This window comes from Medicago truncatula, chromosome 5 (assembly GCF_003473485.1).
Source record: "Medicago truncatula cultivar Jemalong A17 chromosome 5, MtrunA17r5.0-ANR, whole genome shotgun sequence".
Taxonomy (NCBI): Eukaryota; Viridiplantae; Streptophyta; class Magnoliopsida; order Fabales; family Fabaceae; genus Medicago; species Medicago truncatula.
In genome coordinates, this window is record NC_053046.1 from 14,310,522 (window position 1) to 14,327,530 (window position 17,009).

At 33.3% G+C, this 17,009-nt stretch overlaps 1 protein-coding gene across 1 annotated transcript; it reads right to left on the bottom strand.

The window, feature by feature from the left end:
- Window positions 1-14,637: 14,637 nt before the first annotated feature.
- On the bottom strand, window positions 14,638-16,734 carry LOC11407880 (peroxidase 28). The gene is made up of 2 exons (XM_003613115.3): window positions 16,189-16,734; window positions 14,638-15,534 (listed from the first exon to the last, which is right to left on the bottom strand). The coding sequence occupies exons 1-2, from the start codon at window positions 16,540-16,542 to the stop codon at window positions 14,755-14,757; spliced, it is 1,134 nt and encodes a 377-aa protein (XP_003613163.1). The 5' UTR covers window positions 16,543-16,734; the 3' UTR covers window positions 14,638-14,754.
- Window positions 16,735-17,009: the final 275 nt, after the last annotated feature.

Below are 17,009 nucleotides of genomic sequence, written 5' to 3' on the forward strand. Positions count from 1 at the left end.
ACGATTAAAGAGGGAAGAATCAAGAGAGAGGTTAAGATGTGAAGTCAAGATGGTGGGAATTTAACAATTCTAAGCCCCAAAATGATTCAATTCTAAGGCTTTAAAAATGAACCGATAGAGAGAGGATAAAATAAATAGAAGAAACGATTAAAGAGATGAATAAGAGAAATCAAACAAAACATGAAACTAAAACATAAGTTAATCAATACGCGTACCATGTTCATGTTCCTGATTTTTCATCTTAGCAAGGAATGTTCTTTGTCGTTCTATCTTCTTTTTATTAACAAACTTGTACTGAACTTTTATTTGTATTAACAAACTTGTGTTCTTGTGTTCGTATGAACTTTTTTTATTAACAAACTTGTGTTCGTATGAACTTTGTTTTCCAATGTTCTCCAAACTAATCTCTACATAAAATATTAAGTAATACACGCACGCACGCAAGCATGCTCGCGCGCACATATACATATATGTATGGTTTAATGGTAAAATTTCTTATATGACCAGTTGGCATCGGCGGTCCATGACAGGTCATTCTTATATATCCAGTGGCACACTTCGATTTCACCGGGAGTCGAGCCAAGTTCAACAAAAGCAGGATGGTTACGACTCCATGAAGAAGTGTTAAGATGGCACACATCAACTACTTGATTGATCATGATCTTTTGGAGGTCAAGTATTTCCACTTCACAGAACCTCGCCATTGGAATATAATGACAAAAATAAAGTAGCATAAAAGGAAACATTTCTTGGTGACACTTGTACTGAACTTTTATTTGTATTAACAAACTTGTGTTCGTATGAACTTTTTTTATTAACAAACTTGTGTTCGTATGAACTTTGCTTTCCTATGTTCTCCAAACTAATCTCTATATAAAATATTAAGTAATACACGCACGCACGCAAGCATGCTCGCGCGCACATATACATATATGTATGGTTTAATGGCAAAATTTCTTATATGACCAGTTGGCATTGGCGGTCCATGACATGTCATTCTCGTATATCCAGTGGCACACTTCGATTTCACCGGGAGTCGAGCCAAGTTCAACAAAGCGGGATGGTTATGACACCATGAAGAAGTGTTAAGATGGCACACATCAACTGCTTGATTGATCATGATCTTTTGGAGGTCAAGTATTTCCACTTCATAGAACCTCCCCATTGGAATATAATGACAAAAATAGAGTAGCATAAAAGGAAACATTTCTTGGTGAAGTATACCAATGGCGAAGGCGGTCCTAATGGGGAACATAAGTACGAATTCGGACCGGGCGCTCAAGAGAAGTATATTGATGGCGAAAGCAGTCCTAATGGGGAACATAAGTACGAATTCGGACAGGGCGCTCAAGAGAAGTATACCCATTGGGACTGCAAGGTCTGAATTCGTACTATGTTCCCCATAAGGACTGTCTTTGCCATCGGTATACTTGTCTTGAGTGCCCGGTCCGAATTCGTACTTATGCTCCCCATTAGGACTGCCTTCGCCATCGGTATAGTTCTCTTGAGCACCCGGTCCGAATTCGTACTTATGTTCTCCATTAGGACTGCCTTCGTCATCAGTATATTTCTCTTGAGCACTAGGTCCAAATTCGTACTTATGTTCCCCATTTGGACTGTCTTCGCCATCTGTATACTTTTCTTGACCACCCGGTCCGAATTCGTACCTATGTTCTCCATTAGGACTGCCTTCACCATCGGTATACTTCTCTTGAGCACCGGTTGGACCTTCATCTTTTCCTCACAATCAAAGCAGTATTTATGTTGCCCGGTCCATTAGTATACTTCTCTTGAGCACCATGGAACTTCTCAAGAGGTGGTTGTGTTGGTTCAGCACCCGGTTCTTGTGCAAAACAAGAGGTGGCTAGAACACCTTAGATGAGAAAAACTAGTACTGCTGCATAGGAAGCGATTTTTGTTGTGGAGATAGGTTTTGGAGTTTGGAAAGGGAAGAGATGTTTGTACTTTGTAGGAGAGAAAATATGAGAAGTTGAGAGAGTAGTGGACAATGAATGGAAAAGGAGGAGAATATATAAAAAGAGGGGTAAGATTGAGGAAGTGGGGGACTTGAAACAAAGAAGTGGTTGGGTAGCTATGAATGCATGGGGTTAAGATTCCTCCTCCAAATTTGTGAGTATTAAAAATTTAAAATTCTAGCTATTTTAGTTTATCCCCATAAAAAAATTAAGGGTTAATAGTGATTTTGGCCCCTGTAATATAGTGAACTTTTGGTTTTAGCCCTTGTAATTTTTTTTTTTGGATTCCACCCTTGAAAAATGAAGATTCTTCAGGATTGGCCCCACACCCCAATGTGTCAGCAGAATCTCCTACGTGGCAGTGACGTGTTATTTTTTTTTTCATATCACGCGTGTAAATGAACGCCACGTGGCATTTTTTATTTTTTTAAATAAAACAAAATTTAAAAATTAATAAAAAAAACTGAAAAAAATGGAAAAATTAATAATGATTAAAAAAATCTGGAAAAATTATAAATATAATTTTAAAAAACGTGAAATTTAAAAACGTCACGTCATTTAAAATTTAAGAAAAAATATAATTTTTAAAAACTTGAAATTTAAAAACAAAAAAAAATCTTAAAAAATTAAAACAAAATCTGGAATACCTTTAATTATTAAGAGAAATTAAATTTTTAATTATTATAATTGTAAATGATAGAAAATAAATCTCTTTAAATTATCACTTTTAGAAAATTTATGAAATTTCATTTAACTATTTGTATTTGAGTGGAATACCTTTTAAAAAAAAAGGTAACGGCGATCCATGACATGTCATTCTTGTATATCCAGTGGCACACTTCGATTTCACCGGGAGTCGAGCCAAGTTCAAGAAAAGCAGGATGGTTACGACTCCATGAAGAAGTGTTAAGATGACACACATCAACTGCTTGATCATGATCTTTTGGAGGTCAAGTATTTCCACTTCATAGAACCTCGCCATTGGAATATATTGACAAAAATAGAGTAGCATAAAAGGAAACATTTCTTGGTGACATGTGACTTATTCATTCTTCCATTGGGACTACCCTCATCGTCAAGGTGGTACTTCTCAAACTCTACTGCATTTGAATGAATAACCTTGTCCGAATCTCCTGAGCCTAAATCAATTTATAGATAAAATGATTTGTGTTTGGATAAATTTATATAAATCTATGTTTTAGAATCAATTTTATAATCAAAAGCTACAAATATTAACTTCAAGCACAATTGTATTAACAATTCTAAGCCCCAAAATGATTTCATTCTAAGGCTTTAAAAATGAACCAATAGAGAGAGGATAAAATAAATAGAAGAAGAATCGATTAAAGAGATGAATCAAGAGAAATCAAACAAAACATCAAACTAAAACATAAGTTAATCAATATGCGTACCATGTTCCTGTTCCTGATTTTTCATCTTAGCAAGGAATGTTCTTTGTCGTTCTATCTTCTTTTTATTAACAAACTTGTACTGAACATTTATTTGTATTGACAAAATTGTGTTCTTGTGTTCGTATGAACTTTTTTTATTAACAAACTTGTGTTCGTATGAACTTTGTTTTCCAATGTTCTCCAAACTAATCTCTATATAAAATATTAAGTAATACACGCACGCACGCAAGCATGCTCGCGCGCACATATACATATATGTATGGTTTAACGGTAAAATTTCTTATATGACTAGTTGGCATCGGCGGTCCATGACATGTCATTCTTGTATATCCAGTGGCGCACTTCGATTTCACCGGGAGTCGAGCCAAGTTCAAGAAAAGTAGGATGGTTACGACTCCATGAAGAAGTGTTAAGATGGCACACATCAACTGCTTGATTGATCATGATCTTTTGGAGGTCAAGTACTTCCACTTCATAGAACCTCGCCATTGGAATATAATGACAAAAATAGAGTAGCATAAAAGGAAACATTTCTTGGTGACATGTGACTGATTCATTCTTCCATTGTACTGAACAAGAGAAATCAAACTAAAACATAAGTTAATCAATACGGGTACCATGTTCATGTTCCTGATTTTTCATTTTAGCAAAGAATGTTCTTTGTCGTTCTATCTTCTTTTTATTAACAAACTTGTACTGAACATTTATTTGTATTAACAAAATTGTGTTCTTGTGTTCGTATGAACTTTTTTTATTAGCAAACTTGTGTTCGTATGAACTTTGTTTTCCAATGTTCTCCAAACTAATCTGTGTATAAAATATTAAGTAATACACGCACGCACGCAAGCATGCTCACGCGCGCACACGCATATATGTATGGTTTAACGGTAAAATTTCTTATACGACCAGTTGGCATTAGCGGTCCATGACATATCATTCTTGTATATCCAGTGGCACACTTCGATTTCACCGGGAGTCGAGCCAAGTTCAAGAAAAGCAGGATGGTTACGACTCCATGAAGAAATGTTAAGATGGCACACATCAACTGCTTGATTGATCATGATCTTTTGGAGGTCAAGTATTTCCACTTCATAGAACCTTACCATTGGAATATAATGACAAAAATAGAGTAGCATAAAAGGAAACATTTCTTGGTGACATATGACTGATTCATTCTTCCATTGGGACTACCCTCATCGTCAAGGTGGTACTTCTCAAACTCTACTGCATTTGAATGAATAAGCTTGTCCGAATCTCCTGAGCCTAAATCAATTGATAGATAAAATGATTTGTGTTTGGATAAATTCATATAAATCTATGTTTTAGAATCAATTTTATAATCAAAAGCTACAAATATTAACTTCAAGCACAATTGTATTAACAATTCTAAGCCCCAAAATGATTTCATTCTAAGGCTTTAAAAATGAACCAATAGAGAGAGGATAAAATAAATAGAAGAAGAAACGATTAAAGAGATTAATCAAGAGAAATCAAACAAAACATCAAACTAAAACATAAGTTAATCAATACGCGTACCATGTTCCTGTTCCTGATTTTTCATCTTAGCAAGGAATGTTCTTTGTCGTTCTATCTTCTTTTTATTAACAAACTTGTACTGAACATTTATTTGTATTAACAAAATTGTGTTCTTGTGTTCGTATGAACTTTTTTTATTAACAAACTTGTGTTCGTATGAACTTTGTTTTCCAATGTTCTCCAAACTAATCTCTATATAAAATATTAAGTAATACATGCACGCACGCAAGCATGCTCGCGGGCACATATACATATATGTATGGTTTAATGGAAAAATTTCTTATATGACTAGTGTTGACCAAGTGACTTCAAACACACAAGAGGGGGGTGAATTGTGTTCTTTAGAAAACGATTTAAGATAAGCACTTAAAAAAAGATTTTAACCAAATAAAATAAAGTTCTTATAAAAGGTTTAAATAAATATGAAAATAGATATGGTGAGATAAAATAAATGACAAATAAAGTAAAAGAGATAAAGGATGAGAGAAAACGACACAAGAAGTTTATCCTAATTCGGCCTAAAACACCAAGGCCTACGTCTAGTCCCCAAGGAAAAGTCCCTTGAGATTTTCACTAACCTAGCTTTTAAACGGGATAAGCTAGTAACCTTTACAAGATAGCGAGCACTCTCCAAACAAAACAATCCTTTGTAGAAGAGCCTCTAAACCCAAGAGATATCACCTCTCTTGAAACCTTGGGATCGCACCCAATACAAAATAGTTACAATAATAAAGTAATACACCAAATGTGTAGATATAACAAATTGAAGTACAAGAACTACAAGATAAACTATGTAGTATAAAATAGCTCTCAAGATAATAAATTAACAAGTGTAAAAATAATGAGAGTGATGAAAAATATTTTTGACAATGTTTAGTGCAAATATAGTTGTTTTAAGAGCTAGCACAACACACCTATTTATATGACCAAATAAAATGAGGTGCGTATGAAATAAAATAAAATGGCCGTAGTAATTCACTTGAATGCAATGACTATGCCATTTGAATAATGTTCTTGAAAGCTAGCCGTTGTGTCAAAATAGGAAACACCATTAGATGCAAATTTAAGACATGAAGTATTGTGCCAACGGATACAAAAGAAAATATCATGAATGCAGAATATAGCATTGAAATAATTAGGCCAATTTGAGAATCACATAATCAATTATGTAATGAAAATATTTGTATGCAAAAGTCAAAGCCATGATAATTTGATTTACGTAATAATTAAAATCAAGCTCAAATATATTTTCAATGTCAAAACCAATTATACAATTTGTAAAATAAATTATGACTTTTTATGTAAAAATAATTTTATGTAAAATCACATATAAATGAAAACCATTGTGAGTGTGTGATTTATTTTAATGAGAACTTTTTCTACTACTTACAAATCAGTCCTAAAACAAATAAAATTAAAATCCAAGACTTGAAAGCTTGAATCTTCTTTTCCGCTTTTTGTATCTTTGTTCTTCTAGGATTTCTTTTGTCAATCATCAAAACTAAAGTATTCCTGTCAAGGCATATATTCACATCTAGTTGGCATTGGCGGTCCATGACATGTCATTCTCGTATATCCAGTGGCACACTTCGATTTCACCGGGAGTCGAGCCAAGTTCAAGAAAAGTAGGATGGTTACGACTCCATGAAGAAGTGTTAAGATGGTACACATCAACTGCTTGATTGATCATGATCTTTTGGAGGTCAAGTACTTCCACTTCATAGAACCTCGCCATTGGAATATAATGACAAAAATAGAGTAGCATAAAAGGAAACATTTCTTGGTGACATGTGACTGATTCATTCTTCCATTGTATTGAACAAGAGAAATCAAACTAAAACATAAGTTAATCAATACGGGTACCATGTTCATGTTCCTGATTTTTCATTTTAGCAAAGAATGTTCTTTGTCGTTCTATCTTCTTTTTATTAACAAACTTGTACTGAACATTTATTTGTATTAACAAAATTGTGTTCTTGTGTTCGTATGAACTTTTTTTATTAACAAACTTGTGTTCGTATGAACTTTGTTTTCCAATGTTCTCCAAACTAATCTGTGTATAAAATATTAAGTAATACACGCACGCACGCAAGCATGCTCGCGCGCGCACACGCATATATGTATGGTTTAACGGTAAAATTTCTTATACGACCAGTTGGCATTGGCGATCCATGACATGTCATTCTTGTATATCCAGTGGCACACCTCGATTTCACCGGGAGTCGAGCCAAATTCAAGAAAAGCAGGATGGTTACGACTCCATGAAGAAATGTTAAGATGGCACACATCAACTGCTTGATTGATCATGATATTTTGGAGGTCAAGTATTTCCACTTCATAGAACCTCACCATTGGAATATAATGACAAAAATAGAGTAGCATAAAAGGAAACATTTCTTGGTGACATATGACTGATTCATTCTTCCATTGGGACTACCCTCATCGTCAAGGTGGTACTTCTCAAACTCTACTGCATTTGAATGAATAACCTTGTCCGAATCTCCTGAGCCTAAATCAATTTATAGATAAAATGATTTGTGTTTGGATAAATTCATATAAATCTATGTTTTAGAATCAATTTTATAATCAAAAGCTACAAATATTAACTTCAAGCACAATTGTATTAACAATTCTAAGCCCCAAAATGATTTCATTCTAAGGCTTTAAAAATGAACCAATAGAGAGAGGATAAAATAAATAGAAGAAGAAACGATTAAAGAGATTAATCAAGAGGAATCAAACAAAACATCAAACTAAAACATAAGTTAATCAATACGCGTACCATGTTCCTGTTCCTGATTTTTCATCTTAGCAAGGAATGTTCTTTGTCGTTCTATCTTCTTTTTATTAACAAACTTGTACTGAACATTTATTTGTATTAACAAAATTGTGTTCTTGTGTTCGTATGAACTTTTTTTATTAACAAACTTGTGTTCGTATGAACTTTGTTTTCCAATGTTCTCCAAACTAATCTCTATATAAAATATTAAGTAATACATGCACGCACGCAAACATGCTCGCGGGCACATATACATATATGTATGGTTTAATGGTAAAATTTCTTATATGACTAGTTGGCATTGGCAGTCCATGACATGTCATTCTCGTATATCCAGTGGCACACTTCGATTTCACGAGGAGTCGAGCCAAGTTCAACAAAAGCAGGATGGTTACGACTCCATGAAGAAGTGGTAAGATGGCACACATCAACTGCTTGATTGATCATGATCTTTTGGAGGTCAAGTATTTCCACTTCATAGAACCTCGCCATTGGAATATAATGACAAAAATAGAGTAGCATAAAAGGAAACATTTCTTGGTGAAGTATACCGATGGCGAAGGCGGTCCTAATGGGGAACATAAGTACGAATTCGGACCGGGCGCTCAAGAGAAGTATATCGATGGCGAAAGCAGTCCTAATGGGGAACATAAGTACGAATTCAGATAGGGCGCTCAAGAGAAGTATACCCATTGGGACTGCCAGGTCCGAATTCGTACTATGTTCGCCATAAGGACTGCCTTTGCCATCGGTATACTTGTCTTGAGTGCCCGGTCCGAATTCGTACTTATGCTCCCCATTAGGACTGCCTTCGCCATCGGTATAGTTCTCTTGAGCACCCGGTCCGAATTCGTACTTATGTTCTCCATTAGGACTGCCTTCGTCATCAGTATATTTCTCTTGAGAACTAGGTCCAAATTCGTACTTATGTTCCCCATTTGGACTGTCTTCGCCATCTGCATACTTTTCTTGACCACCCGGTCCGAATTCGTACTTATGTTCCCCATTAGGACTGCCTTCACCATCGGTATACTTCTCTTGAGCATCGGGTGGACCTTCATCTTTTCCTCACAATCAAAGCAGTATTTATGTTGCCCTGGGACCCCGATAATTATGTTGCCCATTAAGGCTTCCCGGTCCATCAGTATACTTCTCTTGAGCACCATGGTACTTCTCAAGAGGTGGCTGTGTTGGTTCAGCACCTGGTTCTTGTGCAAAACAAGAGGTGGCTAGAACACCTAAGATGAGAAAAACTAGTACTGCTGCATAGGAAGCCATTTTTGTGGTGGAGAGGTTTTGGAGTTTGGAAAAGGAAGAGATGTTTGTACTTTGTAGGAGAGAAAATATGAGAAGTTGAGAGTAGTGGACAATGAACTGTAAAGGAAGAGAATATATAGAAAGAGGGGTAAGGTTTAAGAAGTGGGGGACTTGAAACAAAGAAGTGGTTGGGCAGCTATGAATGCATGGGGTTAAGATAATAATGGGGTTAAGATTCCTCCTCCAAATTTGTGAGTATTAAAAATTTGAAATTCTAGCTATTTTAGTTTATCCCCATAAAAAATTATTTTATGTTTGATATCTACAAAATTAATTCAAATGATGAAGTAATTGTGCTAATTTTTTTAAAGGAGTAACTGTGGTAATTGTTAACTTGAATTTTTATGTGCTGAGCAGAAAGAAAAAAAATGATAACAAGTTTTGGAAAATTCATATAAACTTTATTTTTGAGCCAAAATGATTTTTTTTTTTTTTTTTTATAACTAGACAATATGAATTTTATTAAAGAATGTTGTTCTAGGGTTCTTTCTCTCGGTGTCATTTTTACTCATGATATAATTCTTTGGTTCCTCTAAAATAAAATACAAATCTTTGATGTGAACCGCATACCTTTTACCCGTAAATACAACTAAGTGATACAACAAAAGATTTAACACAGTTTCATTCTCAAACTAAATTCCAATATAACAATTACAACCAAGTTGAAAGAGATTTTTCATTAAATTGGGTATTCCCATGTATTAAAGGAAAGGTCATTTAGTAACTTATTAATTGTCTACCTGTGTTCTCATTTAGTAAATGGAAAAGTCATTCAACCTTTCTCACAGTGTTACCATTTTGAGAGGTTCACATTGTAAAATAACAATAGGTGAAGACTTGTATTATTTAGCATATTAAATGCTTGCAAATTAATAGTAATTAACTACAAATAGTAAGTTTAGATCTCTTAACCTATGGCATATTTGTTAAGGGAGCTTCTACGGTGCAGTCAGGAAACTGATTTTTTTGAAAAATTTAATTTTAATTTTAATGTTCGATTCATTTTTAAATTGTTGATTGCTGAATAATGATCAATAGTAATTCATTTAGTAATGTTTGCAACATCTTGGACTTACAAGTACTATTTTATCGTTGACATCTTTAACATGCAAACATAGTTGATGATATTATGCGATAGTCTTAAGAGTAGTTACACTTAAAACAAGGTAGAATAAAATTAGATTAAGTGCAGTCTTGTTAATCTGATGAATTGATGATACTATGAGACTGAACTTTTGATGCCACCGTATTAAGAGTGGGGTGCTACTCACTACATTTTTGATGTTATAGTGTTGACTTCACCAGAAAAATCATTCTCATGACTTCACCATAGAATTTTCCATTTGTTAAATGAGAAGTCCCTTATTTGCAAAAGGACAAAAAGATTGGCTTATTATCAATACATGGATGCTACCTGCCTTGCTATCTTCTTAATCTTATAATTGACTCAACTGTTCATATTTAACTTTTGAGTAATTTTTTATGTATACCCCAAAAGGCATACACCCATTTGATTTGTCACTCTGTAGAAATTAATTTAATAAATAAAAATAATTTTCTTTATATGTTAAAACATGTTTATCTTTTAATTTATTAATTTTATTTTTTGAAAATAAATTTTTAAATTTTATTTTGTATTGTTAATAAAATTAGTGGTGGTAGTGGTCGTGGGAGACAGTGAACCACAATATTAGTCTGTCGGAGCTCCGTCGTGATTGATGAAAAGAGGATAAAGAGAATGATAAGGAGGTTGAGTTGTTTGTTCATGTTTATATTCATTTCTTGTTGAAAACGAGTAAGGATGATGAAAAGGAGACTTTCGAATGTTGGTGGATTTGTTGTGTTTGTTCATATTATATAAATAGGGTGTGAGAACTGAGAATGAGAATGTGTCTATGTAATTGTAGATTGGGCCTTAGACAATGTTGTTCATTGATAAACCCTAAAATATATTTTTATTTCAATTTGACAAATTGAAAATAAATTCTGCTCTTCACTCTGCACAAAACACTTGCGCTCTGCAGCCATGCCTAAAATACTCCTGCGCTAGTTAGCCAACGCAAGTGTAAAAAAATGTGACTTAGTTTTTATACATGCGTGACTTAAGTCACGCTGCGTGAGTTAACTCACGCAAGTTTTGTTTTTTCATTCTCAAAACAATTCTATTATCAAGTGAGGAGAAGGCATGTGTTATGTTAAGACACTGATTTTGTTCCTTTTACTACTACTAAAATTATGTAGATAGAGACAATTGGTTGAACAAAAATAATGAAATTGGTGAGGTAGTTGAGTGAGTTATTTAGTATGTTGTAAAATTGAATTCATAATGGAAAAAAAAAAAAAAAAAAAAAAAAAAAAAAGAGAACTTATGTATGTGTAAAAAAGCATAGCATAGTGAAGTGGTGGGTGACAAGTTGGTGAGTGTTACTGTTGAGGAGTCTTGAAAAGGCTTAGAATGAATTTGAATGTTATGAAGTTTTCACTGTTTGACTTAGTTCTGTTTCATTTTAACTCAGTTAACTCACGTACAAACAAAACTAAGTCACGCATGTGAAAATGAAAAAACAAAACTTGCGTGAGTTAACTCACGCACGTGTTAATTTCAGCATGAGTTAACTCACGCAGCGTGACTTAAGTCACACATGTGTAAAAACTAAGTCACGAATTTTTTACACTCGCGTTAGTTAACTAGCGCAGGGGTATTTTCGGCAACACTGCAAGGCGCAAGTGTTTTGTGTTGGGTGAAGAGCGGAATTCATTGAAAATTGATTGAAATTTTATGGTGATTCCTTGAAGAGTCTAAATGATGTGTCGTTATAATGAGGTGTGAAAGAGATGGTAGTCAATGAATCCTCTAGTCCATAAACCTTTTAAACTGTCTGACTTGGCTCACTTTGCTCGCCTAGCGAATCAACTACAATCAGGAATCTTCGGACTTTTTCAATGCATAATCAAAGACCTACAAGTGAAGACTAATAATAGGTTATCTGACATAAGAAGTATAATCGTTATGTATTTAGGGGTGTTTCCATAGATAACTTGCAAAACAAGTTAATAAGTGACATATAATTTAAAAGGAATTTTTGCACCTCTAACTTATAATTTTGTTTGTCCTCGACCAAAGGTCCTAAAAAAAATTACATTCAAGGTAAAACCAATAAAAATCTTGATTTAAAAACTAGATTGTACGAACTTAATCAAACGGCCCTCTAACTTATAATTTTGTTTGTCCTCGATCAAAGGTCCTAAAAAAAATTACATTCAAGCTAAAACCAACAAAAATCTTGATTTAAAAACTAGATTGTACGATCTTAATCAGACGGTTTAGATCTAATCGACTGCATGCAGTCTTCTATGCTCAATCCAAACATGATCCATATTTTATTTTAATATATAAAGATTTTATTTACAATTCTATGATACGAGATAGAACTATATGTTTCGTTTACATTCGGTTTAACAATTGATATAGAGACAGACAAAATTAGAAAACTTGAAATTTGTAATTAGTATTTCATGATTGCTTTTAAAATTTAGGGTAAATACCTCTTTTCGTCCCTGTAATATTAGCGAATTCCGGTTTTAGTCCCTGTATAAAAAAAGATTTATATTTTGTCTATGTAATTTCAGATTCTTCCACTTTTGGTCCCTCCTTTCATCACGTCAGCAGAATTTGCATAAATTACGTCCCTGTAATTTCAGATTCCTCCCACTTTTGGTCCCTCATTTTACGTGTCATGTATGTAGATTCTGCTTACGTGGTGGAATGAGGGACCAAACGTGGAAGAATCTGAAATTACAAGGACAAAATCTAAATTTTTTTTTTACAGGGACTAAAACCGAAATTCGTTAATATTATAGAGATGAAAAGAGGTATTTACCCTAAAATTTATTAGACGTTAATTTAGGCGTGTAAATAAATTTTTCAAAATCTACATTTGATTTTTCCTCAATAAAAAGTTATATAACTTGACATTTACTTATATTTTTAAAAGCTTATTATTCATTTGAAGTTATTATAAAGTACGTACCAAATGGTTTTAAATTTTTCTATAATAATTTGTCGATTTGATCTAATCAATAAGAAGTTTTTCATATAAATAAGACCAAAGGGTACTAATTTACTGTGATTTATGGCTTTTCATATTTGAATGTAATTTCTTATATATGCTCAACAAAGAACATGAAAGGAAAGAAGATTTAAAATCATAAGTGACAACTGCCAAGTGTAGCTGCATTAGGTAAAATATTTGTGAGCTTTTATATGTCATGTTCATGCTCATGGTTTTGAATTTGAAGTTACTTTTAGTAATCATGTTGGTCCATCATTTTCTCTATATTTTGGCATTTGAGTTAAAAAGCATAATTAATTTCATAATATTTTGGCATTTGCATATCTTGTTCTCATTTGAACACCTTATTTTGGGTAGATAATAACTTTTTCTTAGAACTAAACACACTATTTGGATGCTTTGTAGTTCTTATGTCATCAAATTAGTATATATTTGATTTAAACCGAGAGATAGCAACACACTCGTTTTTAGTATCTATCATATCTACTTGACTTTTCCATTTCTCTTCGGTGAAAAAGTATTATGTCGTATCTACTTCATTATCACCAAGTTTTAAAATACCAGGATCAATAATGTACTCTTCAAAATCAACATTTGATTTCAAATCAAGGAAACTTCTATAATGTTTGGTTTCAAATTTCAATTTAGCATACATTTCCATAATAGATGGTTTGGACTTTGAATTCTCTGATAGTCTCAAAAACATTTGGTTTTGACTCGATATAATTATCAATTAAAGACTCTAACAAAACATAGAAAAAAGCTAAATTATAAAATAATAAAATGGAAAAAAATTAATGCAAGACACATGTAATTGGAAAAAAAATGAACTAGACCGGATCGAGAGTTAACTCCCAAACCCATACACATGATTGAGGATTAATTTTCGATAGCAGCGTTGTTAGATTTTAAAAAAATAGAAAAAAGCACCAATGTAAACGGATTAAACATATACATACTTGTTTTTTTCACGTAAAATGAGTGTAGAAACTTTTTAACAATCCTTGTTTGATGATTTGAGACTCAATTTTTTCAGAAAAAAAAAAAAAAAAAAAATTGAATCTTTGGAAGGAAAATTGGAATAGGTAAGTATGTGTATGTAAGAAGTGTGGAACAAGTGACTTGGTGCAATATATATATATATGGTAAAAACGAGCGGGAGTTATTTTCTGATCGTTTATGATAGGAAGCTAACTCAGATCGAGGAGTGCATGAGCTAAATGGTGATTCAATGTAAAAGAGGGCAGATCGGAGTTAACTTTCGATCACAAGCGAACGGGAATTAACCATGATGGAGGTATTTTGGGTAATTCGAGATGCTTGTCTGTACAGTAACCGGTCCAAAAAATTTGATCAATGGGGGAAATATCATATGGTGTAAAATGTTCATAGAAAAATATATCAATGCATTCTTGATAAAATAATTTTCACCCCTTTTTCCATCAAATAGTGTTGATACAAAATTAAAACAGTTTAAGACGATTTTAGGAAATTTGTTCTATGTTACTTGCTGTAAATACTTGGAAAAAATTCGAACGCAAAACTAAACAAGAAGCAATTGATCATTTATTATTACACTGTGATAACAAAAAAATATAAACAAAATGTGTTAAACACCATTACAATTTTCACATATATATTAATGAAGAATAATTAATTAATTAATTAGTTGACCTGCAAGTCTTCCTCACCTCACCATCATTCCCAGTAATAACATTGTAAGAACCCATCTTAACCATAGCTTCAGCAAACTTCTTTTGAAACAAACCATTATCCTTAGCAAGTTCTTCAACAATAGGAATTGTCCTAGGATCATTAAACAAATGAGCATCTGTAACCAAAAGCGTCTTCTTCTTCGTCACCATATTCTTAAAAAACAAGTTGTCAAGCAACGCTGGTGTCTCATCGAAATTCACTACAGGGTTTCTAAAAAGAGGTGTCCCAGGGTTCGCACATATTTGTTGAAGCTCATTAACAATTGGAAATGGAAGCAAAGGATCAGGTTTCCTCGTGTCTGCGTAATTGTAAATCCTTTCCATAAAAACATCGCAATGAGCCACACCAATTGAATGCGCACCAAGTAAAATAACCATTTCTTCAATTGTGAAACCTTTTTTTGTGAAGAGGTCAACCATTTTTTCCATCGGCCAATTAGGCATTGGAAGGTTGTCGTCTTCCGCGATAGATGCTAGGGAATAGAGCGCATCTCTACGGCCTCCAAGGGGAGCTGTACGAGGTAATCCGGAAAGGAACATTCCTTCGTTAACTGAAAATGCTATTGTGTCTGTGCATGAAACTATTCCCGGACATTGTTCTTCTAGTTTTGCTTTAATGTCGTCAATGAAGTCAGTTCCTTTGAGAAGTTGACCATTTAACATCGAACTTTTTTCTACTTTGTCTCCTGTTGGTGTGTAGTCTAGCAAGACTGAGGAATCACAACCCTGTTTATTTATTTTTTTCCCATTATGGCCAAGTTAATTATAGAACACATATCATAGTTAAGTAAATTTTTTAAATAATAAAGTATTTTTTTTTCATCATGTGGATTCAGGCACATGAATTATTTGGTACTATAATTTATATTTCTTTGAATTCTAAAGCGAATGCTTTAGAATATTCCATTCTTGTAGCAACCACCGCTTTGGATCCTGCACTTCTGCAATTTCTGGCCCCATATTCTGGGTGTGCCATGGGGGAATATTTCCACGATAATGGAATGCACACATTAATAATCTATGATGATCTTAGTAAACAGGCCGTAGTGGCATATCGACAAATGTCATTATTGTTATGATACACTTATATAATTCAGACAGTGAGATTTACATTAGACTAATCATGTTATGCCTTTGATAAATAAGATATAAAATATGCAATCAAAATGTGAATTGTTTGATTCACTATATGATCAGAGACTATGTGATTGTTCATATTTGAACATAATTCAAATCCATACCTTTTGGTATAGTCTCGCTCTTACTTTGAATTATTATGTGTTAGTGATGTCAAATTTAATAATCAATTTAAGAGATCGAAGAAGACAAAATTCGCATGTTAAAAAAAGACAATGATTGTTGAAATTTAGAAATGCTTACAACAACGAAGCAGTCGTGAAATTGAAGACGAATAATGTTAGCAATTGCGTTTGGATTTGTCTTCGTAATTTCAACAAGAGCATCAGCCACGATTTTCTCTGCAGTTGGACAACTTTCGCTATAGAACCCTTGCTTAAGATGACCTTTATCAAACCCAGTCTTTGGGTTTTGCTTTTCATCATCTACCAGTTTTTGTTCTTGATCATCAACAGTAAGTCCAGATCCAAATCCATAGTCCAAATCAAAATCAATTTTTTTTGGTTTTTTTGATTTTTTTGATTTTTTTGAATTTGTAGGAACAACGACCAAGCTAAACAAGAAAAGGGTCACAAGTATGATCCTTGACACTTTCATTTTAATAAAAAAAAATTGAATGTTTCAAATGAAATGGGGTGTTCAAGTTTCCACCGAGTTGGAACAAAGGTGCTACAACCTTTTATAACAAAATGTTTGCACTTATACCATTGAATAGTATGTTTGATTGAGGTAGCCATATATAGCAAGCTCTAAAATAAGTTAAATTGGGTTTGAATGATGCAAACTAGTTTTGACTTTTGAGGGTGCATATATGCAATGTTACACATGTTGTCTATTTATAGTGAGTCTTTATTTTTATTGGTTGCTTTCGAATCCGTTGAGGTAGCCATATTTAACGAATGAGTCTTAACCCATGTTTTTTATAAACTTTTTTTTCTCCTATTTAAGCTATATTTGAATAAAACATATTGTTTAAAAAAAAAATGCAGAGTTTCTCGATCATTTTCATTTTGTTGTGTATTCAGATCATTTGCCTGTCTCTTAACTATAAACTTGAGAGGAGT

Coding starts and splice junctions, on each gene's coding strand:
- LOC11407880 (XM_003613115.3), bottom strand. CDS start 16,542: ATGAAAGTGTCAAGGATCATACTTGTGACCCTTTTCTTGTTTAGCTTG. Junction 15,535..16,188: donor TTCACGACTGCTTCGTTGTT/GTAAGCATTTCT, acceptor ATAAATAAACAG/GGTTGTGATTCCTCAGTCTT.